At 31.9% G+C, this 27,027-nt stretch overlaps 3 protein-coding genes and 1 long non-coding RNA gene across 6 annotated transcripts in view; 2 read left to right on the top strand and 2 right to left on the bottom strand.

Annotated features, from left to right (window-relative positions):
- LOC126737087 (uncharacterized) overlaps nucleotides 1–12,636 on the bottom strand; it is a 51,101-nt gene extending 38,465 nt beyond the window's left edge. The window contains exon 1 of the long non-coding RNA XR_007660876.1: nucleotides 12,481–12,636. This is a non-coding gene — a long non-coding RNA (uncharacterized LOC126737087). The remainder of the gene's footprint in view (nucleotides 1–12,480) is intronic.
- Nucleotides 1–14,569, top strand: part of LOC126737084 (unconventional myosin-XV) — an 81,596-nt gene extending 67,027 nt beyond the window's left edge. Inside the window, exons 34-40 of one of the 2 annotated variants that reach the window (XM_050441788.1) lie at nucleotides 8,812–9,035; nucleotides 9,921–10,173; nucleotides 12,620–12,717; nucleotides 12,775–12,989; nucleotides 13,056–13,332; nucleotides 13,390–13,748; nucleotides 14,079–14,569. In XM_050441788.1, the coding sequence (XP_050297745.1) occupies nucleotides 8,812–9,035; nucleotides 9,921–10,173; nucleotides 12,620–12,717; nucleotides 12,775–12,989; nucleotides 13,056–13,332; nucleotides 13,390–13,748; nucleotides 14,079–14,395 (1,743 nt within the window). In that variant the 3' untranslated portion in view covers nucleotides 14,396–14,569. Of the gene's footprint in view, nucleotides 1–8,811; nucleotides 9,036–9,920; nucleotides 10,174–12,601; nucleotides 12,718–12,774; nucleotides 12,990–13,055; nucleotides 13,333–13,389; nucleotides 13,749–14,078 lie in introns of both variants that reach the window. The other variant, XM_050441787.1, reaches the window with a different exon arrangement.
- On the top strand, nucleotides 3,011–4,208 carry LOC126737086 (syntaxin-18-like). Its single transcript, XM_050441791.1, is given in 2 exon segments — nucleotides 3,011–3,930; nucleotides 3,932–4,208. Coding segments are annotated over 2 exon segments (906 nt in total). The 5' UTR covers nucleotides 3,011–3,058; the 3' UTR covers nucleotides 3,966–4,208.
- A 625-nt stretch (nucleotides 14,570–15,194) lies between the features above and the next one.
- Nucleotides 15,195–22,997, bottom strand: LOC126737085 (uncharacterized). 2 transcript variants are annotated; one of them, XM_050441789.1, is made up of 6 exons: nucleotides 22,619–22,997; nucleotides 21,129–21,405; nucleotides 16,861–17,150; nucleotides 16,628–16,805; nucleotides 16,393–16,572; nucleotides 15,195–16,175 (listed from the first exon to the last, which is right to left on the bottom strand). In XM_050441789.1, the coding sequence occupies exons 1-6, from the start codon at nucleotides 22,658–22,660 to the stop codon at nucleotides 15,982–15,984; spliced, it is 1,161 nt and encodes a 386-aa protein (XP_050297746.1). In that variant the 5' UTR covers nucleotides 22,661–22,997; the 3' UTR covers nucleotides 15,195–15,981. The 2 variants fall into 2 exon arrangements, with proteins under 2 accessions (XP_050297746.1, XP_050297747.1); XM_050441790.1 differs by having other exon boundaries at nucleotides 15,981–16,175; nucleotides 16,347–16,572; nucleotides 22,619–22,995.
- Between the last annotated feature and the right edge of the window lie 4,030 nt (nucleotides 22,998–27,027).

Below are 27,027 nucleotides of genomic sequence, written 5' to 3'. Positions count from 1 at the left end.
GCCTCTCTAAAAAGACTAAACTGTATATATTGCATTATATACAACAAAAAGAATTTTATGGTGACTAATTTGTTTTAACACCGTAACAGCTGAAGAAAATTGTCTCTCACAAAATTATTACGATCCGTATTATAATCAGTGCTACTTTAACGTTTCTCTTGGCTGGTTCTACTGTAGTTTTACTGTATATTAAAAAACTGACGGGACGGTGGTTAATTAAAAAAATTATTTAGTTTTTAATTGGTATGTAACGGTTTTATAAAATGCGTCGCCTACCCAAACCATGGTTCTAAATTTCCAACACTTCTTACGACTATTGGATACGTCATATTTTCACCTTAACAGATCCTGGACCAAATCCGATTCCAGTAACTCAGAAAACTGTTACGAGTATGTCACCTCTGAGTACTTAGGAAATGACAATTGTTATGATGGCAAGGTCTGCGCCGGCGCAGATAAGCGATGCGAGCAGAACGCGCGTATGGAAACTATTCCAGAGGAATACGAGCCTAAAGTATCTGTAAAGGAAATATTGGCAAGGTTTGAGAATCTGCGAGAAGAAAAACAGAGATTAAGTGAAGTAAAAAAGGATAAAAATAATAATAATTGTGTAGAAGTTAACCGGAACTCAAAGCTCAAAAAGGATCATTCCAATAGTAAAAAAAGTGAGCCAGCAGTTATAGTGAAAGAACACAAAAAATTGTGCAGCAAGGATAAACTAGAAAAAATACACCATAATAATAATAATAAAAATAATGCGAAACCTCAAGAGGCAAAGGTATATTCATGTACCACAAGTGTCCTAGAATTGGTAACACAGAGTTCTTTACCGCAACAAGAGGCGGCCAAAGAGGTTTCGGTAGTAAAAGACGATTTGATATCTTCAGAGACAAATAGTGCTGCTAGTACTTGTAGTGCTTTATCAACTGCGTCTTCTATAGATTCTGTCGGTGGATCTTGTGGTGAAAACGAGGTAAGAACATTTTTACACAAATTTTATTATTATAGGATCTGTGCAATTAAATTTAAATAGAAAAAAGATATATGTAGGTATATATATTTATAACTAACGATGAAAGTACTTTCAAAGCACTTCTTTTTGTTAAAAATAACTACCATTAAAAGATAGATGGTTGATGGTCTAAGCATACTGTTATTTTCCGATCAAATATAATTTCCTTGCATTAGATATTTAAAAAATCTTTGACTGATAGTAATACACTTGATGATCAAATGTACTCCTATAGGGAATTTTTCAAATCTAGATAGGAAAAGAATAAATTCAATGTACCTCTAACCTAAAACTGAAGAATTAAGAGAAATAGAAGACTCAAGTCTTCTATTTTCTAATTAAAAAGGTGTCAAGTAGGTATATATTAAGAAATCTTTTCACTTTATAATATCCGAAACAAAACCTGTTAATATCGACAAATTAACTGCATTAATTAGCAATTATTCATCTATATGATTAAGGAAGTTTTTTAAAATGCACTTGAGTACCAGCAGGTACTTAATTAAAACTAAAAATGTTCAGTGAAGAAATAAGTGACTAACGCCTTGCAAACTGTACTACGATTTTTCACATTTTGTACATGCATATGAAAAACCGTTATGGCACAACAGATTGTAGATTTTAAGTGGTATAATCATCCGTTTAGCCAATTAAGAATATTAATTGGAGAAAAATATTTTACTTTGAAATGATTTTAATTTTTATGCATTAGATATAAAAATAATTGTTTTAAATTTAAACACAACTTTAAATCACCAATATAAGCATATTTCTAGTGAGCTTTCATAGTCAAAAACACTGTTTTATTCTGTTTTATGGGTAAGATGCACTCCGTTTGTCAATCCAGATGCCTCAGTTGTTTAGTGTACAGTGTTTGGATCTTATGCTGGTAGAGATTGTAAATTTTGCGGAATAGTCCTAACGCTACACAGAACTATGGATCTGAATGCCTTGGATTTGGAGCTTTTAAATAATAGATTCTAATATTTTGGTATTTTATTTAAGGTTCTGCTAGCAATTTTGCACAATTGCATCTTAGTGGCGTGAAGTTTAGTCTGAAGTATTGACTTATAGGTTTCAAAGTGTTTATTTCCCATAATTGATTTGATATTTAAGTGTGTGTATACTGTGAATGTGCCCTGTTACTCTTATGACCACCGAGAAAACTTTTGTTTTTATGTTCCACATTCTATCTACTTCTATCTCATCTAGGTTCTTGTATTTCAGCCTCCTGTCTGCCTCTTTCGATGTAATGCTATAATCAGATGGCATAGAAACACCGATAATTAGGCACAGTCTCTTCACTTTGTCTTTCAGTACAGGATCTGATTATATTGCCTTCATAAATTCATCAGTATCTATATTTTGGTTACATATGAGTGTAATCTCTTTGTAGGTACCTACAGGGTCAGTTTTATTATCATACCATTTTTTGATTACTTTAATACCGTACTCTTTACTTATATTCGGGTGGCCGGCAACTGCGTTGTGACGTTCAAGATATTGGTTCTTAGCAAGGATAGATCAAGCTGAAAGAACATGGTGACTAGTCTCACATTCTGTCCGGCGCAGTCTACATTTTTACTCTTTGCCGGCTCTTCTTGATTCTTGAATGATAAGGATGACTCGTTCTTGATGACGAGTGATAAGTGTCTTCATCTACACTTTGAAATTTCCATATTTGAGCCACATTCAGGTATCTGGTTTGTTAATGATTTCTTTTAGAATCTCTCCATGTCTCCATTATCTTTCCATCTGTTAGTTATTTCTATTGAAGAAGTTTATGTTAGAAGTGGAGAGAATGGTTAATAAAGAATATGTTTCCTTAAATGAAATATTTTCTCCACAAAATTAATGCCAATTTTGTTTTAAGAGCATTTCGATGACATAATTCATCATCATTGGATTCGATGCTTAGTTTTACTGATTAAAAATAATCAAAACTATAAATATTGTACAGTATTATTATAAATATGTAAATAAAACGAATGAATGAATGAACATTCCGAAATATTTAAAAATAAATAATAAAATTAGTAAAAAATAATGGACGTGACTACTTTATTTAAGGCCTGTGTGAATACGGTGAAAACTAAAAACCGAAACATGGGCCTAGTCGAACAAAAAAGTCAACTTTTAAAAGCAAGAAACCGCGATCCTCATCTTGTTAAACCCAAAGAGATCCTGAAGCATATTAGTGAATTAGAGCAATTCTTGCTTAAAAACAAAGCCGCTTATCTAAATGTAATAAATTATTTATCAACCAATAAAACCATGAACGAATTAGACAGGGAACAAGTCGATCATATAAGCTGTTCGACCCTCATCAGCGAGTACAAGCAAGAAATTAACACATTAAGTATAAAATCGAGACAGTTACAGTAACATTATGAGAACGTATTACATTCCCTACAAACTCACCTCAAAGATGTTTCCAAAATCTATACTGAGGCAAAGGCGGTGAGGGTCAAAAGGGTCATAGATACACACAAACTTTCAAAACTGGAAACACAGCCCAAACCGCAAGATGAGGGTATGCAAAAAGGAATTTCAAAAGATGGCTCTGGGGATTTTGAACTTAGGAGTCCTTCCCAATGCCCACTGCCACAAAAGTATGAAAATGAGTTAAGTGCAGAAGATATGCAGATGTTTGAAGAAGAAAATGAGCTGCTTTATAATGAGTTAAATAGTATTTCTGATGAGGTAAAACAAATGGAAGGCAAAGTGGTTCACATATCCGAACTGCAAGAATTATTTACGGAAAAAGTTCTGCAACAGGAAAAAGAAATCGAAAGAATCGCCGAGACTGTGGTGGGAGCCACAGAAAACGTGCGAGATGCCAACGACCAGATTAGGCAGGCCATACAACGTAATGCCGGCCTAAGGGTGTGGATTCTCTTCTTCCTTTTGGTTATGTCCTAGTCTTTTATTTCTAGATTGGTATAATGATTAATTAAATGCTCCTTACGATGTCAAACTGGCTTGTTGATTTATATCATTGACAGCTAGGTAATAATAAATATAACTGGCTTGACATGTAGAGTCCATGACTGGAATTATCAGTTTTATTTCAATATTCCTTGTACCAGTAAATTATTATTTATTCTTATATTGTTTTTATATGGTTATAGTTAATTGAAAAACTTAAAATTGAAAGCATTACTTTATTTATTAGTATTAAATTATAATATGTATATATGCCTTGTTAAATATTTTATAAATAAATTATTATTACAAATATTTATGTTTTTAATTGTTTTTAGTCAGCATACATTATTAATGAGATAATTCATCGAAATGCATCACCCTCAAAACAAGATTGGCAATTATTTTGTGGAAAAAGGACTTCCTTTAAGTAAACATCTTCTTTGTTGGTTGTTTTTTCCTTTGATTTCAATCTTGATTTTTTTCCCTTTTTTCAGGCATATTTGTAGTTCTTGATGTGACAGTGGGACCTAGTTTTCATACGTTTTGCATATAAATCATTCCGAGATCTTTGTCATGTTCTTTTAGTTCTAGATTTTGTGTTAGTCACCAAGTTGCCGATTTATATATTAGTTAGTCTTCTACCGCTATCGTTACTTTCTTTTTTTTTTGTCTATTACTTTGGTTTCTACCTGAGTCCATCCTAATATTTTAAAGCTGCATTGCAACACAGAAACTGCTAGTGTTGTGATAGGCAACATCTGACTTTTGGCCATCTTGATGATTTCTCTGATTCTTTTTAAGAATTCTTATCCAACTTTGTTTCCTTATTTGCTTGAGATTAATTTTCTTGTTTCCTAGGTATTTACTTATGTCGTATTTTTTTTCGCCAATAATAAAGGGAGGGGATGGGTATTTACTTCATGAACCCGAAGAATTATATTATACTTCCTTTTTAAAATATTATACTTCCGATGACCATTTTCAATTCATATTCATGTCATGGCTGAATTTGTTTACTATATCAAATTGAATTTCTGGTATCTATTTTAAAGAGTTGAATGCAAGTATAAAGAGTAGTAGCGACAGCGTATCTCCTTGTTGAGTCCATGTCTAAGTCAGATATTCTCGACGGTTATGGTTTTAGAAACAGTAGTCAGATGGAAATTGATATTTCATTGTGTCATAAGAAAGCAGCACAACAGATCGGATAGGATAATTATTAATGAAGATACAAGAACCTGTCACATTATAGATTTCTCAATACCTATGCATGATAATATTAAAAGAACATACATATTGACTAAATATCAAGATCTGTGTTATCAATGGAGCTTACAGCAACTTATTTTACCGATTGTTATTATTGCAAATGGATTATTATATAAAAAATAAGTTAAGAATATCCACGATTTAAATGTAATGGATGAAAAAGAAGGTAATAGTATAATAGTAAGGTAATAGTAGGAACCTGTAATATTGTTCCATGCACGATTTCCACACCCTGACCATTTTAGAACCTTAAGAATTCTTCGGGTTCATGAAGTAAATACCCTTCCCCTCCCTTTATTATTGGCGAAAAAAAATCATTTTTATTATTTAAAGAAAAGGATTTAAATGAATTCTAATCCTTGCTAATTAGAAACGAACTATTGGTTTAGCCATTGATACAATTCGAGAGTCAATTTACAGGGTCCTGATTTTTAAAATTTTCTGTTCCATTCTGTTGACCGCTTACTGATCATTTTCAGGATCATATCACGATATTGTATCAGAGTACTGTGAAAACATATTTTATCTAGGAGCTATTGATTTCATCCTGAATTTTTTTCTAAATACGACGTATTAGTTACTGAAAAAAATACAAAGTATAGGGGCTCGTAGAATGCCATCAATCTTATATTCTTATAAATATTCTAAGACAATAATTCTTTTAATAATATTATAGTCAATAAATGTTTTGATCAAAATAGTACTTAGGGCATGACAAAACTTTAAGATGTTGCTTTTCTTCTTATTAATTATGAATCGATGTGTTATATTATATTTTTACAATAATGAACGAAAAGAAAAGAAAGTACCGTACTGTGCAATTCTGTAAAAAGAATATCCATTTTATGATGATGGCAAGTGTCTAATTTCTATTTGCTTTATACTGTTACTGGTTCGAATGTATCATCTCGATTTTCTTCAGAACACTTCTGCTTTTTCTGTTGTTATGAATGGGCTTTATATGGTTGTTTTAAAATGAAACTAACAGAATAACAACGATTTTATTACTTTCACAAAACTTTACTGTAAATCTCCTTTTGAAATTGTCTTGCAAAAAATATTGGATAAGATAGTTTATGCACCTGTGAATTACCGAATATATAGTAGTTTTTTATTAAAAATTTATTGAAATTTGTAAATTAAAACATTTGTATATAAAAGCACCCCAGTTATTCATTATTAACTTGTTCAATATAATTTTTTTTTTCTAAATGCTATATTTTTTTATACTTATCAAATAGCTGTTAACCAAGTATTTTTATGTATTTTACTCTGTAATGTTTCTTTTTATGTATTAAAACCAGTCTATCAATAAAATTTTTTGATGTTATTATTATTATCCCTTATATATGGGAAACTAAATATTTGAAATTGTTTTATAATTATTTGATTTTATTTATTGTAATGTAATATTCTCTACTAAATTAAAAATAAGGATTTTGGGCTTATACTAATGTGTATCTTGAATGATTTTTTTTAAATATCTACAATAGTATTTCTTACAATTAATTTATATCCAGGTCGCGCATTAATATATGTTTTTTAATTATTTATTCACTAAAATGTCCGAGTCATTTAAGTGTATATTTGTATTATCTCTATAATTAACGCAGAGCTTTGCATAATCATGTCAAATTGCCCTTGGACGGACCGGTGTTAATTTTATTATTATAAATCATCCACCATTACCCGTTACCATTTAATTTCCGGAAGTATACATCAACGGTTTGTATTCACTTCCGGAACTTAATGCGTCTATAATTTTAATTTTTTGCTTTATTTTTAATGCAATATGCTGCTTCCTTATAGCGTCGGTTTAAAAAATATCACTTCTATTATCGGATATCAATTCAATAAGTTTATTGACTCTTGCATTTCACTAACGTATTGCCAAAAAAGGTTTATTATCCTTACCCTATGACCATATTAGTTGCATTTTTCCATGTACATGCAACTCTCACTTTTCTTTTCTTCGATGTCGTACTTAAAAAAATGCCGGATCCTATTTGGTGTGACTTAAGTAGCATTTTTAATGTACTTGTCCAATTAAAGACTTGTACGTTTTGCATGCTAAGTAGAGTAGAAAATATCAGAGTGCGTTCACTTGTTCCTTTATTTTTTTTTGTATAATGAATTTTGCAATACTTTCTGCAAAAACCTCACATATTATTAAATTTAGAATATAAAACAATTTATGTATCATTTAAATTCTTAGAATTTATTGAAGGTATTAATTTTGCTAAAGAGCCACGATTTTCACTTTTGAATATGTTATATATTTGTATTACTTATGTGTTATTGAGATAGAACTATATTCCCGAGAATAATATTTCAAGTATATTTATTTAAGAACCCTTGCTTAACTATCTCAATCTCTTCAACATATTTTATCAGCTTCTCTTTTTGCTAGTATCTTTGAATGGTTAAACATTTCTGTTTCTTAATTAATGGATTTTCACCACTGATAATAATTAGGAACTGGCTACATCTTTTGCTTACTTAAGCGTATCTTAAATGGTCATTTTTTAATTTCATTTTCCTAAAGGTAGATCAATAGAGCCGACTGCTCAAGTCAGTTTTTTGAACGGTATAAAGCGAAAAATCTCCTTGATATCAATTTTGGTTCTTATAGGCTCAGAATAATGATTTTCTTAAACTACCTAAGCCTTAATAATAGGAGAGGCTACTACAGCTGTGTTTTCTGATTTGACAAAAGCCTTTAACTGATTTACGTCTAGTCTATCAAAAAGGACATTTGATGGCGTTTTTTGTGAATTACGTAGTGTTTCCAAGCTCTGTTCTCGGTTTGGTTTCTCTATTTACGATCTTTTGCTAATGATTAATTTTTATGTAACGGTAGTAAAAATTTATTCAAGACAAGAAGTTATAACAAAAAATACTTGACTTTTACTATATCTAAATCCAAAATTGTCTTGAAATGTCTTGAAACATACATTCAAGCTACTTATAATTATAATTTTCTTCTAATACATCTTGTGACATTTAAGATATATCAGTATTTGACAAACTTAGGCAGATTTTGTAAAGTGGGATCATATCTTCTACTTTTAACCAAAGAAGCGACGTTGGTAGAATGAATTAATTCAATATCCTTGGAAATATTTCCTTTAATCTGTAAAGACGACACTTTCTGAAAATAAGTACAATTCTTTATTATATAAATAATAATGTTTAAAAAGATGATGTAAGCAACGTAATATTTTAAAAAGAAAATAATGTAAAAAAAAGTAAAAAAAACTTTTTGACACTTGGATCCTTCTTTCAAATGTATCCTTAAAATTAAATTAAAAATCAATTCAATAAATCACATCGTAACTGCTATACGTCTAACATACATACATCTTTTCAGATTTTTGCTGAAGCAAGTGTTACTTAGATATCCTATAAATGACAGTTTATTAAAGCCATGTAAATAATAATTAAATAAGTAATCTACCCTGAGAAATCAATTCATATATTCATATACTGTTTGAAGGAAAGATGTTAAATCTATAACTCTCTCTTTTCTCATTTTTTTTTACATTGCAGCGACGACCTGTAAGAAGTTATTTCTTTATTTTGTATGCACTTTTCTTTTCTAGATTCAGGCCAAATCTCAACAGAGAGCGAGATCACCAGCAATGGAACGACTGGATATCATATCAAACGATATGAGTCCGAAATCCAGAAGCGAAACGTCGCCAACTCACATAATTTCCCGAGATGACTATAGAGATGGCACCAGGTCACCTAGCAGTCCTTTACCTTCGACAGGAAAATATTCTTTAATGCAATTTGCCATGCAGAATTTCAGACAGTTAGCAGAGTAAGTAGGACAATTTAAGTAATTTCGTAATATCAATAATAATTCTTGGGAAACTTGTAATATAGAGAAAGTCCCAGAATGTTTTGCTTGTTAGCCATCTTATTGGCCTTGCATGATCCAAATAATAGTTTTTTTTTAATTAATTTACTCAATTTTATCTCAGATTCCAACGTAGTAGTTTTAATATGCATAATTTGTAAAATCTACATTGCTGTTAATGACAGGGCTTTGTGTAGCGATGTGCATCGAGTAAGCAAACGTTTATTATTGTAAAAAATTAGAAAGCATACGTTAATAGTAAGCAGTTTATAATTTTTTATGGAATGTGAATGAATGAGTGATTGCTTCCAAACTTACGTTAGATCAGGGTCTCTTGATGGCTTACATTTGATAAAATATTTAACTCAACTATTCCTTTACTCTTCGATTTATCAGCACTCCTGTGTCTTACTAAATTATTCATCAGTTCATCAGTTTTTCCTTAATTATTTTTTTTCTTGAATCCTGCTACAATTACACTTTGTAAATATTCCCATCACTAAGTTCTAATTATAATTTAGCAGTTCCCTTAAAATTCATCATCTATTACTTCGGTATCTTCAACTACAAGTATTCACTAATAATTTATGTACCATCATAGTTTCATTTTTCATTGAAATCCCCCGATGCTCAACGATCGACTTATGCTTTCGCAATTCTTTTGTTATAATAATTCATCATTTACTTGAAAATAAAAGTTCAATGTTCAGCGCGTCTATGTTGTCACAAGCAGTGAGACACAATATTTTTTCTAGTTGCTGGTAAAAAGCTTTAAATAGAATTTTGTATATAGATAAGCAACTTTTCTTTATCATTGACTATAATCTGATTAATTGACTGTTTCAGCTTAGACCATCAAAGAATGGACCAAACGCACCAAAAACCTTCCAAAAACAAGTCGAAAGATTGGACGTGGAAGCAACAGACTGACGTCATTAAGTGGCAAGGCACATCAATTGATGGTCCGCTATTACGGTTAGAGGATCCCGAACTCACTCCATTGGCTATAGAATGTTTTGATTGCATTTTACGGTACTGCGGAGATCAACCCTTAACGCCGGAAATGTCAGAAGTCAAGTGTGTTTACACTGTTCTTATGGTAAATATATTTTATTAGGGTCCTTTTCCAAATATTGACTTCATAGTGTTATTTTTGCTTTTAAGTATTCTTACACGTAGTTTTCATTCATAACCAGCAGAATCAACAATTTTTGAGAGGTAACCAGTAACCGCTTGGTTCACGTCAACGTTTAATGTACTGAAGCCACGAACTTAATAAATATACCTGTACTCTTAGAACATTAGATTCAAGCCAAGCCATTGCCAAGCCAAGCCAAGCTTAGCCATTGAAAGGCCTTTCAATGTTCTAAACCTGTACTTCTAATGCACCTGGTAGCCGCCATTTTTATAGTGGTTGTGTCCTTTTAATATTGGTCACTCTGAACATCTTTAGTGTTGCCAACAAAAAATATAATTAATAACGGTAATGAAGTTGACAACGCTGACGTTTGGGTATACCTTGATTGGGTGTATATTTCATTTCGATTTTTATAGATGGTTAAGTTAATTAAAACTTTGTCTCATTTTAGGTGAGGATTATTTCCTTTCATGCATTTTACCGAAATTCTTAACTAAATGTAACTTTCTATTTTGTATGTTTATAAACATAACCCCTCAAAAACTTTAATTGTCTTGTTTTCCTACAATTGGCACATCTGAAATTTGTCAGAGTGACCAACATCGAAAGGACACAATCACGCAAAATGGCGACTCTCTAGTAGTTGTCATTTACTTTTCATTGAATTGGCAGCCCAGGTATATTTATTAAGTTCGTGAGTGAAACTAAGAACCATGTTAGCACAATTTCAATTTTAGTTTTAGCCACACGGTGTTCAATGTTCAACATAGTAAAACGTTGAGTTTATGAAAAGCCAACTGACATTGTGGATAAAAAACCCGTTTTGTGACGTTGTCTTTTTGTCACTGTATTAATTAAAGACCTGTTGTTGATATCTAAATCTTATTATGTTCATCATAATTGACCGTGTCAAACCGAAAGTTTATTTTTCAATGATGCAGTAGGTGGATAAGATTCTGGTCAAAGACTAGTAACAGAGATTCATGTTTAGTTCTAAAGGTTAAAAAAGAGTTATTGTTTATTAAGCAAAATAGATCAGTATTTAATAATTGTACAGCCAAAAAAGAGAAAGAACTTTAAATCCAGTCGTTCGATGCAAAGGAATTTCAAATCTTATAATATTTCTGCGATTTAGATTATGTAGGTCTTGTCTAACTTTAAAGAGTTCAAGCAGATGACAAGGGCATTGGTGCCTATATACCCTATTCATAAATGCTACAAATTGGAGATGAAAGCACTGATCATATTAAGTCAAAATATTATTAGCTGTGTAAATAGGTATTTACACACTGTATCACATGTAACACTATGCTGAGCATGCAATAGTCCAGTTATGGTAAAATAAAGGATTCAATTAACATAGGCTTAGTACTTGCAGCCAACATAAACTTGAAGGAATAAAAACTTACAGACAGCAGTATACTTTAGTTTAAAGTATACTGTTGAGTCTTCTTTTGACTTGTGCCTCAAAACTTTTTCTTCAAAAAGGTTCTTATCAAATATTACTTCAAGATCACGAGTAAATATACTAGACAAATTATCGTTAATCCTCTGGATTGATCCATTGGACTGTTTCCATCGAAATCAAATTGCAATTTGAGTATACAATATACCCAATATACAATTCGGGATTAATCAGGTCAAAGGCTTTGCTATAATCAAGATCTATATGAGTGAATAGTTCATTTGCAATGTTGCAGAGCATCGTTACCGTACTATGGCCTGCCTTAAATCCAGATTGCACGGAGGGCAAGATGTTCCCTTCAGCGAAAAACATTATCATATTCATATCAAGTGTCAAGCACCTTTGCAAGTATTGGTAAGGGATAAATTTATCTCAGATCTACATGAGGCTTGACCCTTGGGCTGTAAGGCAGAGGTCTAACAATAGAAGCCTTCCACACATCAGGAAAGACATCGTCCTGCAAAAGCATGTTAAGCAGTCTAGCCAGTAACCTCATGATATAATTCATCAATCCAATGTGATTTAATTCTAGAAAAAGCGCGATATATATCATATTCGGAAACGTTCTTAAATCTAACTTGGAAGTCATGGAACCTATTTGAGTTGTAAAACGCCAAAGTATCAATACCTATTTGCATAGCTAGCAGATATACAGTAGAGAAGTGGTTGCTGATTTGTTGTATATATTTTAAGTTTTTGATCCAATGTTAATCTCTTTTATTCATCTCTAGCAATTTGTTATTTACGTTAGTCTTTCTTTTTTTACACGTTTAATGTTTTATTTATAAACAGAGATGACTTACCAGTAAGGATTATTGGGTTGTCAACATAAGAGGTTTTATTTATATCATTTATTAAAACATACCATCCAAATTACTTATATTTTCAAAACATAAAGAAGATTTTACACAATGCCGAAATTAGATCAAATATCTTTCGCAGCACTGTCACAAGTATGCGCAACTCCGGGACGAGGTCTACTGTCAACTTATGAAGCAAACCACCAGCAATAAGTCTGAGTCACCTGAGTCCAGCCAAAGGTAATTGATTTTACCCTACTCGATGAAAATGAGAAGTTCAGTTGGTTTTTTTTCTAGAGCATGGAGGTTGATGTCCATAGTGGCGGCATACTTTGCGTGTTCAGACAACCTTCTGCCGTATCTTATGGAGCACCTGTCAAGCGCGGCCAATGACAGACGAAGAATCTGTCACGGAACAGCAGCCGTCTGTGTCACCAACCTCAGAAAAACTCAGAGGTGTGGAGGAAGAAAGAATGTGCCCAGTGTGGAGGAAGTCACAGCCGTAAGCGCAGGTGAGCTTCATCAATAAAATATTAAACTCCTAGTAAATCTGGTTGTTTTAACTATTGTTTCTTTAGGTCGTAGTGCCCGCAGACAAATTTACCGACTACCAGGAGGTGCTGAACGTGTAGTAAACACCAGATGCAGCACGGTGGTGGCAGACGTTATACAAGAGCTCTGCGGACTTATTGGGATTAACGCTGAGCAAGAACAGCAAGAGTTCAGTCTGTATTGCATTGTACAGGGAGATGCATTTACTATGCCTTTAGCAGCTGACGAGTATATCCTAGATGTCACCACTGAGCTACATAAAGCTGCACAACCATTTTATCTAATATTTTGTAGATCTGTTTGGTAAGCTTTTAATATAACCCAATTATAATTTCTTTTGTTGAATAATAATGTTTCTAGGTATCATCCGCTCAAACACGATGCTAGTCCCCTTTACACCGAAGTGTTATTTAACCAAGTTGCTCCAGACTACTTAGAAGGGTTGCTTCTACGATTAAGCAATCCTAATCTACCTCCAAGTGTTGTCAGGGACATGGCCTTGGTGGCTTCGCTGCTACATAGGGCTGCTGATTTAGGACACGCGCCAAGTTTAAAAGAAGTTAAATTTTTGTTACCAAAACCGGTGTTGGGTCTGAGGGAACCCAGACCTCCTCAGTGGCTGGCTTTGGTTCAGACGAGCTGGGGTCAAGCTGCTGGCTTATCTGTATCTAGGGCGAAACATAGGGTGTTGCAAGTGTTGAGCAGTTGGCCTTTATTCGGTAAGTTTGTTATTTTTATTATATATCGTAGCGCTTTTACCATTCGTTAGGTTTGAATTAAAACAGTCAAAAATAGTCACTTATGACTACTATATTTATAGTATAGTATATAAATATTTATTTATTTTCACTGGATTAATTGACTACTATTTATGTCCGATTAAATATCGCGCCAATCAACTGACTCCTAGCGGCGACGCAGCTCCATAACGGAGCATAACGGAGAATCAGCCGGTTTCTCGGAGTTTCCAATGTCGTTTTAACACTTACGTACATTGCTTTTTTATCTTCCTTGTTTCACGGTTTCTATATATTTACTTTCTCTTACAGGTAGCTCATTCTTTGCTGTGAAGCGCGTCATAGGTGAACCAGAACACTGGCAAGAACATATATTGGCACTGAACCGAGGTGGTGTTCACTTTCTGGATATGAACACTCACGAGACTCTTCAGCACTGGCCGTTTGCCGAAGTGATCAGCACAAGGAAAGTAAGATCTGAAGACGGAGCATTATTCTTAGATATGAAATGTGGCAACTTGTTGCAACAACGGGTGACGAGGTTGCAAACTGAGCAAGCCCATGAGATTTCCAGATTGGTGCGTCAGTATATCAATTTGGAACAGGAGTATAGTAGCCGAAATAAATAAAATTTGAATTTGATTTGATATCTTTATTAATTTTCTTTGTAAAAAGTACAGTAGTTATTTAAAAAATTTCTATTCTTTCTGTATTTACGTCCATTTTATTTAAGAATTCAGTTTTAAAGTGAAACCAATTTGTAAAGGTCTATTATATATCCCAATATACATTCTAATTATGAATTATTTATGAAAATATTTTCACATGTTTGAGCTTTAACAATAATTTTTAATAAAATCGAATACATATAAATTTTATTGTAAACAGATTTAAAGATTTATATGCTTTAGTTTTATATGCTAATCAGATTTTTACCTTCACAAATAATCATCAGAATTGTATTATACATAATTGTCCATATCATAGTCTATACAAACGAATATTATATATGGCAAACACACGTAATGATTTAAATATTAAATTAGTGCAATCATAGTCTTTCGAAGAGATTAATCAGAAATATATAGAATAGATTTTTTACATCACAAGCCAAAATAATGTTACTTTGTATGTTATATATACGTATACCTGGACGTATAAAATATTATAAAATGTATTAAAAAACTGTTGATTTGTTTTTATTTCTTACCAAATATTAATCGTTTTTGACCCTATCCTAATACATCTCTACAGGTTCAGTTAATTTAAACGAGTTATTACATAGGGGCTGACAATATCTGTTCTTAGTAATTACAAAGATCTCAGGGATATCAATGCAAGGTCCAATTAAAGTAACTATACGAAATGGAATTATTTAGGTATGAATGACCTTATATTCGTTAAAATCTTAAATTGACAAACTATATATAATTTTGACTTAGTTTATTATGGCCACCATAAGAGAAAAAATTGACAAGTTTCTCTAGACTCTAGAGGCTGAGTAAGTTTTGCTATAGTTTTTACAATAAACTTAAACCTGATTCTTAGATTTCACCACTTTTTTTTAAACCAAGCGACTTACTTTAGAATCTAATCTAGGTAACACTTAGATTAGAATACATATTGGTCTTTTAATATAATAACTTTTATTGCCAGTTAAAGAAAATCTTATTTTCGACACTAATTAATTTTAATCCTGTTTTAGGACTAGCATTACAATTAATTAAAGTAACTTGAAAAATTGAGCCTGCTATCCACTTTACGATTGCAAGACGACATATCTGCTATGAAAAAAAAAATTTCGGGAATACGCCAATGAGAGTTATTCCTTAATAATGGAATTCGCAAAGAAATAAAATAAAACGTTACTCATTTTGCACTCCTAAATGTCTATCCTAGAAACAGTATATACCATATATATACTATACTAGAAGAGAAGACTCATGATAAGTCGTATAGATATTTTTGCAGAAGGTTTTTAAAGAAAAAGTTTATTAATTGTGTAGAAACGTTAATAATTTTCCTTAAAATTAATATAGTGGTTATCAATCTTGAATCTAATCAAATGAACGAATAGATGTTTATAACATTACTGTAAATGAATCATATTTTAATATACGCATTTTTTATAATATAAAAATACTGTAAATAATAAAAGAATAAAAACTAATTAAAATATAAAGTATTGCGCAAACCTTAACGTTAATACTTAATTTCAAACTTCTGTATTCTCAGGGCTATTTCTAGGTGTTTTTGTTTTACCGGGCTTAAGATCTTCCCAGTGTTCCACTGTATACTGTACATATCCAGGGTCTAAAGGTCCACTCGGTGGTCTCTCAGGCCGATCCTCTTCACGGCTACTGCTTTGGGGCAAAACTACTGAAGGGACCGATATTTTTTGGGGGGTTTCTAGACAAGGAATAATTAATTGAAATGAAAAAAATCCAATTTATTTGCAATATTTTAACATTCAATGTTCGTGACTTATCGTGAAAAAAAGTGGGTGTGTTATACACGGAAAAACATCAAGCGAGAAACTCCCACGCCACACAAAAAAAAACACATAAAAAAGCCTTTCACCTGAAACTAACTACCCCATAATTTGAAGTACTGTTGGTGTCTCTACCCTTGCGAATGTTTGCCCATATGGGAGTGTGTAATTCAATTTTTGGTGGTATACTAGCGGTTTCGTCCGTATCGTAGTCGGTGGCATCTCGCCCATAAATGCCAAATCTTCTGGGTATATCAAAGTCATCGTCACGCATTTTTTTGTAACCTTTTGAGGTTGGATCCAAGTGGATATAACCTAAAATAACTCATATATTGATACATAAAAATATAATTCATATACGTTAACCTACTTCTTCCTGGTAAACTTGGCGGTTCTTTTAAGACCATTTCGATTTTACTATCTATGTCATTTTTAGAAGATCCATTTCTAATACCAAAGTTCCTAAAATCTTTTTTGGTTTTTCTTCTTTCACCGTTTCCTTTAACAGTTTCATGCGACCGCAATGGATCTTCAGATATATCAATCTCCTAAAATTAGTTTTATTTTTTCATAATGATAAACAACATATTTTTTAACATTTACTCTCTCAATATCATAAACTCGTTCCACCACATCTCTCCCAACATCGTTTCCGTTTATAATTGTTTCACGATGACCATCGTAGGTGTGTGCAGGTTCCTCTTTGACATTGTTATTCTTTTTCTTTCCGATGTCTTGGATTTGTGCCGGAGGTGGAGTGTATGGTTTAGCTTTGGGTGCGCCCATGTCCAATAGAAAAAGCGCACCAGTTACCACAGAAAGAGTTCCTAAGATAGCAGCATTGTCCACTAGACTTGGTGTCACTGAATCTATGGAGGCAAACGCCAAACTACCTAAGAATCATAAAATACATAATAATAATAATAATACTATAATCATAATAATTTATTGTTCAGTATATTTAGCACCTCGTAAAAAGTCGAAGGTTAATGTTAAGTGCAAGATGCGTCAACTTAGCACGTAATGTATAAATTATGCAATTATGAAAATTAAACTATAAAAAAATTGTATTTTTAATAAATAGCACAAGGTGGAGTACATTAAAGCAGCTTTATATGGTATTTTTCCAAGAATATAGGTGGTATATTATTGTTGTTTTCATTTAAATAGAAAAGTTACTGATGTATACAAATAAGAACTTCTTTGTTTTTTTATTTTACAATGGTAAAGCAGTAATATTGCTAAAGGTGTGGTCGGGATAAATCATGCGTATCAATTTAAATAAATGTATTCGTTGCTTTTGCGTGCTACAATTTAGAAATTCGTATTAAGAGACACATATAAATATTTATTTAATGGATTTCCTTGCTTATAATTAATTAGTTCAGAAGCCTGAAAAGTGTAGGGATGCAGTAACGAGTTATAAAATTAATCTTAATATTATTGCCGTCATAGATAATCTATTTACTTTCATTTGTATGTGCTATATACTTAATATGTATTTTATAGACAATAAACCAATGTAGCTACACATTCAATTTTAAAAACAAAAAAAATATGTTCTTTAAAAAAAAACTATTTACAGTAATTCAATGAATATAATAACCTCCATGTAAAAATCCTTACCGGACTAAAAACCAGACTTTCGAAGATTATTTGCCGGTGTTCAGTTGTGCAGGTCCGGGTTTATATTCTCTGATATTTTTTTAGATATATACACTACTCACTGACATAAAAAAATGTTACACCTAGAAGAAATAATTTTTTCAACTTGATTTTTCAGCAACATGATGACTATATTTTAAACATGCTGTCGTAACAACGCCAACGTTGTGTCATTGTTTTTGTTTACCGTTCTTAAAATTTTATCTCTTAGTTTTTTGTGAAGAAATCATTTTCTGAGGCAACTCTGGGAGATAGAATGATGGCATCATCAAGGATAATGACATCATCAAGGACCAATACCGATTCTGTCTAGGTATGCACAGTGGCCCTAGAAAGGTAGTAGTAGTTGTAGTAATAAGGCTGGGGAGATAGAGCTCGCCAAGTAGGCCTAAAAGTCCCTTTTTTTCAATCGCAGAATAACCTACCCCTAACGCCTCCCAATGCATGGTCTTCAGTGATTCGGCCGGTCCTCTTAATAAAGTCTTGCACGTCTGGACTGGGATCCAGATCTTCAAGATCTTTTTATTCAAATGTCGTTCCAACGATTTTCCTCTCCTTTACTACATTTATCCTAAATTCCTAATAGGTGGAATGAAGTTTCCTTCCTTGTACCGCACTTTGGACAAAGCTCCCTTCTCTTATACCAAGATGATGTAGATGTCTATTTAGGCAGTTATGCTCAGTTAAGATTTCCACCAATTCCTTGATCCCCTGTCGGGTTCCTTGTTCGTTCTTCCTTGATTTTTCTAGGCCCAATTTCCCAGTTAAGTTCTTGGGAAATTTGTTTTTTACTGAGGTCGAGACACGGCTCAAATCTTAAGAAGGAGCTGCCAGAACCTTATCTTGCTAGTTCGTCAGCCCGTTTATTGCTCTAGAGAGCATGGCGTCCTGCGACCCACCTTAGTCTCACTTTCTTCGTGTGCTGCCAGCCTCTCCATTGCATCTTTATACTCCAGGATAAGCGCTGAGCTTGCCCTGGACGTTCTTCTCTTGAGGGCAGCTTGACTATTAGAGTAGATCCAAATTTCCTCGTTTGTTTGTTTGCTATATTTCCCTAGCGAAAATGATTCCGCTAGGTTCGTTTCCATCTTGCACATATCGGCTTCAACTGATTTGGTGCTTTCTATCTGTGTACCAGGTCTGATAACCGTTTAGCTCTGACAGTTTTTCCCTTGTTGGGATTTCCACCTGAAGGCCTTTCTTTTACGGGTGACTTTGGTTTAAGTAAGTTTTAAACGTGAGTTTGTTGTCTAAACTCCCAGGTATTTGACCTATTGCCTCAATGTTAGGTGAGTCTGATTTACAAGGCGAGGTTTGAGGCCTATCAAATTCCGCCTCTTAATAAAGAGAATGAGCATCGTCTGCTTTGGGTTGACCGGCAGCTCTGTCTCCTGACTCCACTGTTCATCATCCTGAACGCGGCTTGCACGCGCTCACAGACTGTGTTCATGAATTTACTTGTGATCATCATTAGTTCATCGTCTGTGTATGTTTGTGCATATAATCCTTGAAGTTTTAACTGCCTTGTGGGCAGCCACCCTTCACCTTGGTCTCAATACGACAATCTTAGTGTAGCCAGTGTATTCCGGTCTTCCAGCGCCGCTTTGATCCACCTGACCAGGTGAGCCGGAGTAACCCTGGTCAGAAGGACGTGGCAGATGGTATCTGGTTTCACCTTATCAAATGCTACTTTTACTTTAAAGAGAAGAACAAGGCCATTTCGCTCAATACAGAATAAAGTGGCATTTCCATCGACTTTCCTTTCATGTAGGCATGCTCATTTCAATATAGTAGCGATTATGTTAGCAACTTCTCTGTTATATACCTGTCTATAAGGCTTTCTATCATTTTCATTAGAAATGAAGTCAGGCGTGTTGCTCTAAAGGACTTTGGTTGGCGTTAATCGAGCTAATAGAACATACCCCATTGCAATGCTGGCCTCAAGTACTTTCTTAGAGTAAGGGAGTGTAGTTTCGGAGCCTTCCTGCATCATTATGGGTATAATTCCAGGCCCCGCAGCCTTATATGAGCTAAACTCACCCTTAGCAGCCCCTTAAAGTGTTGCCACAGGATAACACTTCAAGAAAGGACAAGAAAAGGCAAGAAAATTGATGGACTCTTCTTTGTTTGAGGTTCATAGTTCACTCGTCTGCACGCATCTTATCGCAATTTTCCTGTCAGAGCCTAGTAGCTTCAGAAGACGAGCTGTGTCTGAGAGAGATCCATCTCTCTACAGAACTTGCGCAGCAGTCTCTTTAACAGCATCGGACTTACGTCTTTTTTAAGATAGTTTAGAGTGTCATTCCACCAGTGCAATCTCTTGCTGCTTACGGTCCTGAGTCGACATGCTGCTCCGTAAGAATTGATAACTAATCGTAGAAAGGTAAGACGTCACCGGTGTGGATTTGCTCTTCAAAGGCATATACACAGGACTCTTGGGAGTAATGGTTTGGGAAAGTATTGCTTATGGTAATCGATCACCCATTCTTTTTGTTTGAGGCAATATCACTGTCAAGCGTTAGGTTAACGATGTCCACAAAACTACTTTACTGTCTTGTCTAGAGAGCCCACACATCCTTTTGTCAGCAAGACAGCGCACGTCCCTATATTGCTTACTGCATTACTGTTTTGCCATGGCCAATCCGTTCACCGGGTTTAAACCCATCAAAATGTGTGGGATATGATAGGGAGGAGACGAACCACTTTGCACCGTCCGCCACAGACTCTGGCACAGCTAATCCACGAAGTTGAAGTTGCTTAGAATGAGGTACCACAACTAGATCATCAATTTTCCCAATGCCTAGACGTATAAGTATATACAGGAGGGTATTTAGTTGCAGAATCGCCAAAGACATTATAATTTTCTTATTACTTGTCTATGAACATTCTTGCAAATGTTGTCATTTTATTATTGATATAAAACTATTTCATTGTCAAAAAATTAAATTGCAGACATTTGATTAATTACTTCTGGGGGTAATACTTTTTGTAAGCCTAACGTTTTTTTATGTTGCATTCCCGATTTTACTACAAATGAGTACATTTAGAATGTTTATACTTAAAATTTCAGGAAATAAATAAAAGCATTTCATATTTTCTTTCTTTGATCACGACTTGTTATCGTCTTACTGTTTTAGTTGATGAAAGCAATAATATCAATTCGCTGGATGCTGCTCCTTTTACCACTACTAGTGATTCTTACTTACCTAAAACAATAAATAGCACCGCACCAACGCCTAAAAGGATCCACTCCGTTATTCTTCGTTTTGTAGGTAACTCCTCAAATAATTTTCCAAATAGTAGTGCAGCTGTGATTATAAGGTATCCGCCATAGGTCGCGTATGCCACCGCATTGCCTACTCTATCCCATGTGACGTTAGTGAGGAGGCTCCATTCTCTGGATAGCTTTTGGAGATAGAGAAAAGCACTTCGTGCTTCATCGTCTGTTACTCGTTTAAAGACTAGACAGGCTAGGACTAAAAGCTAAGCAAAGAATTTTAATTATTTATAAAATGGTTATTTATATTAATAGATATGTCTAAGCTCTTTATATATAGTGTCACTTAATATTACCAACTATTGGAATATCCGAAACAAATAAGTAATTACTAGGATGTTCCCAAAATCAGATTTTAACTTGCTTATTTGTCTCTTTTTGATACCTCTGAACTCATAAATTATTTTATTTATTTATTTTTTAAAATATATGTTTCTTAAATTTAAAAAAAATGTAATTTTTTTGTGTAATAGGAAAGCAGGATAAAAACTGTCTTGTTTTAATAAATGTCTTTATTTAAATATTAAATGGTGGTGGAAGATATGCAATTTGCCATAGAAAATGTTTTATTAACATCACATAAAATGCATTTAAGATTCTGCAAATATGATAAAAATTAAAAGTCAAATTAAGACACGGAACTAATAAAAATTTAGGACTAAGGCAATATTTTTCCAGTTCCTAAATTACACTTAATAAAAAATTGTTATATAGTTAAAATATATAAAAAGTAGACCACTTTCGAACATTACAAACAAATTAATTAAAATCCAGTTAGTAAATTATAATTTAAGGAGTTTTAAAATTAGATTTAAAAATGCATTAAAAAAACTGTGGAAAAGTAAAAATAAAAAAAAAGTCACTGTTACATCCAGTTTATTATGTTTCTCATATATTTATGTCAAAATACGTATTTCGTTCAATTTAAAAACATCATCAGATCCTATAAAATCGTTAAATATGAAATCATCATTATCGGGTAGGTACCGTATAAAGTTCTTCTTAACCTATAAGCTGTACAAGAAGTATTTGTATAAAATATTCCTTACTTATTTTCGCAGAAAAATATTGCACTTTGTCTTTAAAACTGTCCCTATTAAATGTTCCTGAATTTAGTAATTTTAAATTATCACTTTTTTAGCTTTGTTCAATTTTAATAATTTATTAATTCTTTTTTATATTTTATATATGAAATTATATTCCAATCAACGTCGCCTCATCAATCATTAAACTACAATAAATAAAGTCTTATAAAAGGTGTTAGATGTTTTACGATACGTACGTAGTATTTATTACCCTCATCGTATATGGTAAACTTATTGTATTGTAAATAATTAAAACATTTGTTTTAAGATATTAATTTCCTTAAATTAAATAAAAAATATTTATGACAGCAATACTAATACATTTTTTACTTACCACTTCTACAATGCTCAAAATTGTCCATTTATCAAACTTCATGTTGTCAACACGAAAAAAAATTAAGATTTTATTAAGTCTCGCTTTTTATTCCACACAGCATACCACCAGTCTAAATTTCTTTAAGTTTTAAATAAACTCATATTTTTAACACTTGGAAACTCACTGCTCTAATATAGTTCAATACAAAGTAAATTATAAATGTATCGTTTTACAAAACTTACTATTCACATCTAAAACCTTTATGCGTAATTTTATCACTTGCCCCAGAAACTTGCTAAATAGATTACCACCCGCGACTGTACACTTCGTGAATGTTATGGTAGTTCCTTATTAAGTAATAATCAACAACTGATTTGCTGTTCCGCGGTAGTTCCACTCGTACATCGATTGTTAATAAAAAAAATACCGGGTTTTGTTTAAAATAATTATCTGGGTTCTTTTGCTTTTTGTATGAGTGCGCTCGGAAGCATTCTCGGCGTCTTTGTAATCAGACTGTTATTCTTAGAGTAATATGAATGATTTTGAAACCTATGTGTTAAAAATACGTAGTTTAAAAACGATTATAATTTAGTGGATTAAAGATCTTTCTTTCATATATGGCTTACACTTCTTATTAAACAAATATATTTCTAGAATTATCAGATAAAGAGAAAACGGAATAGCAACTAGAAAAATTTTGTCTATATTAACAATATGGACCTAAAGACATACTAGGAATGATGGTACTTTAGATATTTATAAGCATCAGGGGAATATTATGACTAGTCCAAGGATGTATGTATTTCTTGAATATTCTACTTAAATATTACATTATTCCCAATAACCTTTTAGAGTACTTTAGAAAGCAACAACAATTTTTCAAAATTAAAAACTCAAAAAAATTTGAATAAAATTGCAACTTTGTTAAATAAGATGAGTTAGATGAGACAACGATATTTAGACTTTCTTTTAATATTTATTAAGAGAAGAATATCCTTACAAAATCAAATCTGATTTTTAATATATTTATTTCATCTAGTAATGAATTGCAATATTACGACTTTCATAAGATAATTTCCCATTTCATTGATAGTACCAATAAACTTTCCGGTTTAAAGTGCAGCCAATCAAGTTCAATTTTTAATTCTAATTCAGGTTTATTTATGTGTGGCTTTTAATTACTGGAATAATTAATAAATATTCAGTAAGCACTTATTTATTAAAAAAATAAAACTAATTTTTTTAAGCCGAATGAATGGTATAAAGTAGTTAAAATTGTAAAAAATATAAAAAGAGACATAAAGTCATAAAAATGTTATTGGCAGCTAACACGTATTTTGTTCTTAAATACAGCATAATCAAGTTTGAAAAATAACAATGAAAATGTCATATGATTTTCCTTTAATAGTATTTAAATTCTTTAAAAAAATTTATGATAACTTTCTACTTTAACACCTGAAGATGGCTACACATAAATACGTGTAATTTTTTTACATTTTGCCCTTCTATGCTTCTCTGGATATATATCCAATGAGATGATATGCCAAAAGTAGATATACTATGCTAGTAAGATATACAATTTATTTCTTTAATAGTCAATGCTAAATTTACAGGAGAGCTTCTGTACTATTTAGAGCTCTCGCCTAATATAGTGCAGTATAAATACTAAAGGGAAAATTTGCTAAATTTTTAAAAGATAATTTGGAAATATGTGTTTATCGTTTAATAATTTGAATATTCTATATCCTTTACTATGTTGGTATAATTTTCATTTTGTGGGTCCTTTTTTCTTTTTGCTGATTTTAATTTTAATAGGTAGTCTGTATTTTATTTATTTGATATTAATTATTTTTAGTTACTTGGAGTTTAGATATTTCTCTATGTAACATCGAAAATAACTGTTTAAATATTTAAAATTTCTTTAATTTTAATAAATTTAAAATTCTTAAATATAGAGAAACAACTGTTACATAATGCCAGAGTGTTATTTCCAATCCGTTTTGAAAACCAGTTTTTATAAGAGGATAATAATTTAAAACTAATTTAATTTAAACCTGTATGTTCATTTATTTTGATAAATCGTTAAAATGATCTGGATTTTAAATACATATATTATGCATTTATGGTATGGCTGACTTGTAATGCGATATCAAAAATGTTAAACAAAGATAGAAAAATAGTTAATGGCCAAATGCTTAGGCAATTCCTTATATTTAACCTTTTATCTCTTTTGCATTTTTACAAATATCCTGTATTACAATTTCTCTAAAACTTTTAATAAAAAGATACTTTATATAGAATATAGTTTCATTAGATTTTGTTTCCAAACACTAAAAGTCAAGAGTCAAAGATCTTATTTTTAATTTATAAAAAAAAAATCACTAAATATGCCTTTAGCATTATATTTTGACTTGAGGCATAACTTAAATGTATATGATTTTTCCGTAATTATTAAATATTTAAAACAAACTATATTATATTAAAACAAGATACTAAATGCGAACAACATAATATAAGTACAAAAATATAATACGTCATTTAAAAATTTTTAAACCGATATGGAATACATATTAAAAGGAAGTAAATATCACATATTAAAAAAAGGCCAATTTTCATACGCAGAATACCTCTTGTTATTGTAAAAACCTCTGAAAAAACTTTTCAGATCCATTACCTTATTAGAAGAGCCATGTAACCTTAATTCTTTAATTACGAATGTAATAGCTGTATTTTTCAGGTATTTTCAATTCCTTTAAAAGGTATTAAATAATATTTGCATTTAACCCGTTCAAAGGTCATATGGAAGCAAAGTTCCTTTATTTCGCCATCGCATACGACATACACCTTGAAATATGATTTTCACACGTTCTTATTGTGTCTGTACGTATGTATACTTGTATTGTTTAAAATAAGAAGCCGTGGTAAAACCACACAACTATTTATTAATAGACTAACTAAGACATTTTTCTGCTTATTAGCAGCAATTATGTTAAATACGAGATTAATTTGGAGGCTATTTTTGATATGGCAGATTGTTGCATTTTTTTTAATAAATAAGGGATTTAATATTGCAACTACTACATTATTATAAAAAAAATATGATTTAATAACCATTTTTTATTTGTTCTCTATTATTATTTATTTCTGATTTTGCAGCACACTGTTATTAAAAATATGCAATAAAGCCTGAGATACCTTAAATTACGCGCCCGAACGAAAATAAATGAGTAATTCTTTATTAACGTGGGCGCAAGAATTCGAAATATTAATTTAAAGGTTGTATTAGGGTTAATTCTTCTTGATTAGACAATATACTAAAGGTAAACGTCCATTCGGAAAGTTTATTAGATCGAGAGAACATAGTACATTGGGTGTGTGATAACTTTATTTGGTGTTTTAATGTAACACATATCAAGCACTGATTTTTGTTTAAAAAAGGTAAGTTTTGTACTTGCAAATAAAAATATTTTGTAACGAAAAACAACTTATCTGCTCAAGCTAAAATTAGAAAGTCTAGATTACTATATTTATACTATCTTTAATAACAGTACAACATTTGTAAAAATTCTATTACAATTAAAGTATGGTTGATGATGATAGACAAAATGTGAAACGTATATAACGTAAATAAAACGTATGTTCTCTATGCAATTGTGTATTTCATGTCTTTATACCAGTTCAAAGCTGAGTTCTTTTTCATTAATTTTAAAATGATTGTAACTAAGAATTGATGAAAGGTAGTTAGAAATTATTAGCTGCAGGCTGAATACATTGAGTATATTTATATCAAATTCTTAGGAGAAGCTATTTTTTCTTAGCAGTGAATTGTATTCAAGTTTCTGAGAAATATAAAATATCAACATAATTTTTTTTTTTTTAATTTATAGATACAATTAACTATTAATTTTCAGTGACAGACACATTATTAGTTTAGTTAATTTTTTGCTTATTTTTATGGATTACATAAATACGCATGCAAGTGTCAACACTTTCTTCCAAAACACCACATCTCTATATGCATCTTTAATACCAGATAAAGGCTTTCTGCAAAATAAATATCCAGAAAAATAGGATTCAATTAGTGAAAAGTAGATGCTAAGCACTTAATACAAACTACTCTCAAAGCATTACAGCCGGATGCAACCCTACCACTAATACGATTGATGTAATGATCAACCTTTAATCATCTTTACTGTATAAAATAACACGAACACAATACTAATTTTTTTTTTGTTTCACTTGTAACTTTAACTTAAATTAAAATTTTTATTACTTTTTTTAAACAATGGAAATGCACTATTGATTTAGATTAACAAACTCGATTCAAAGTGGCGAGTCGCGAGTCCGTTTACGACATACCGAAAAAAGTTAGAATGTCAGCCGATGTAAAAAAAATCGAAGATAAGCCCATAAAGGAAGAGGAATCA

The sequence above is a fragment of the Anthonomus grandis genome, chromosome 6 (genome assembly GCF_022605725.1).
Source record: "Anthonomus grandis grandis chromosome 6, icAntGran1.3, whole genome shotgun sequence".
NCBI classification, from domain to species: domain Eukaryota; kingdom Metazoa; phylum Arthropoda; class Insecta; order Coleoptera; family Curculionidae; genus Anthonomus; species Anthonomus grandis.
This window is presented reverse-complemented; position numbering and strand designations above follow the sequence as displayed.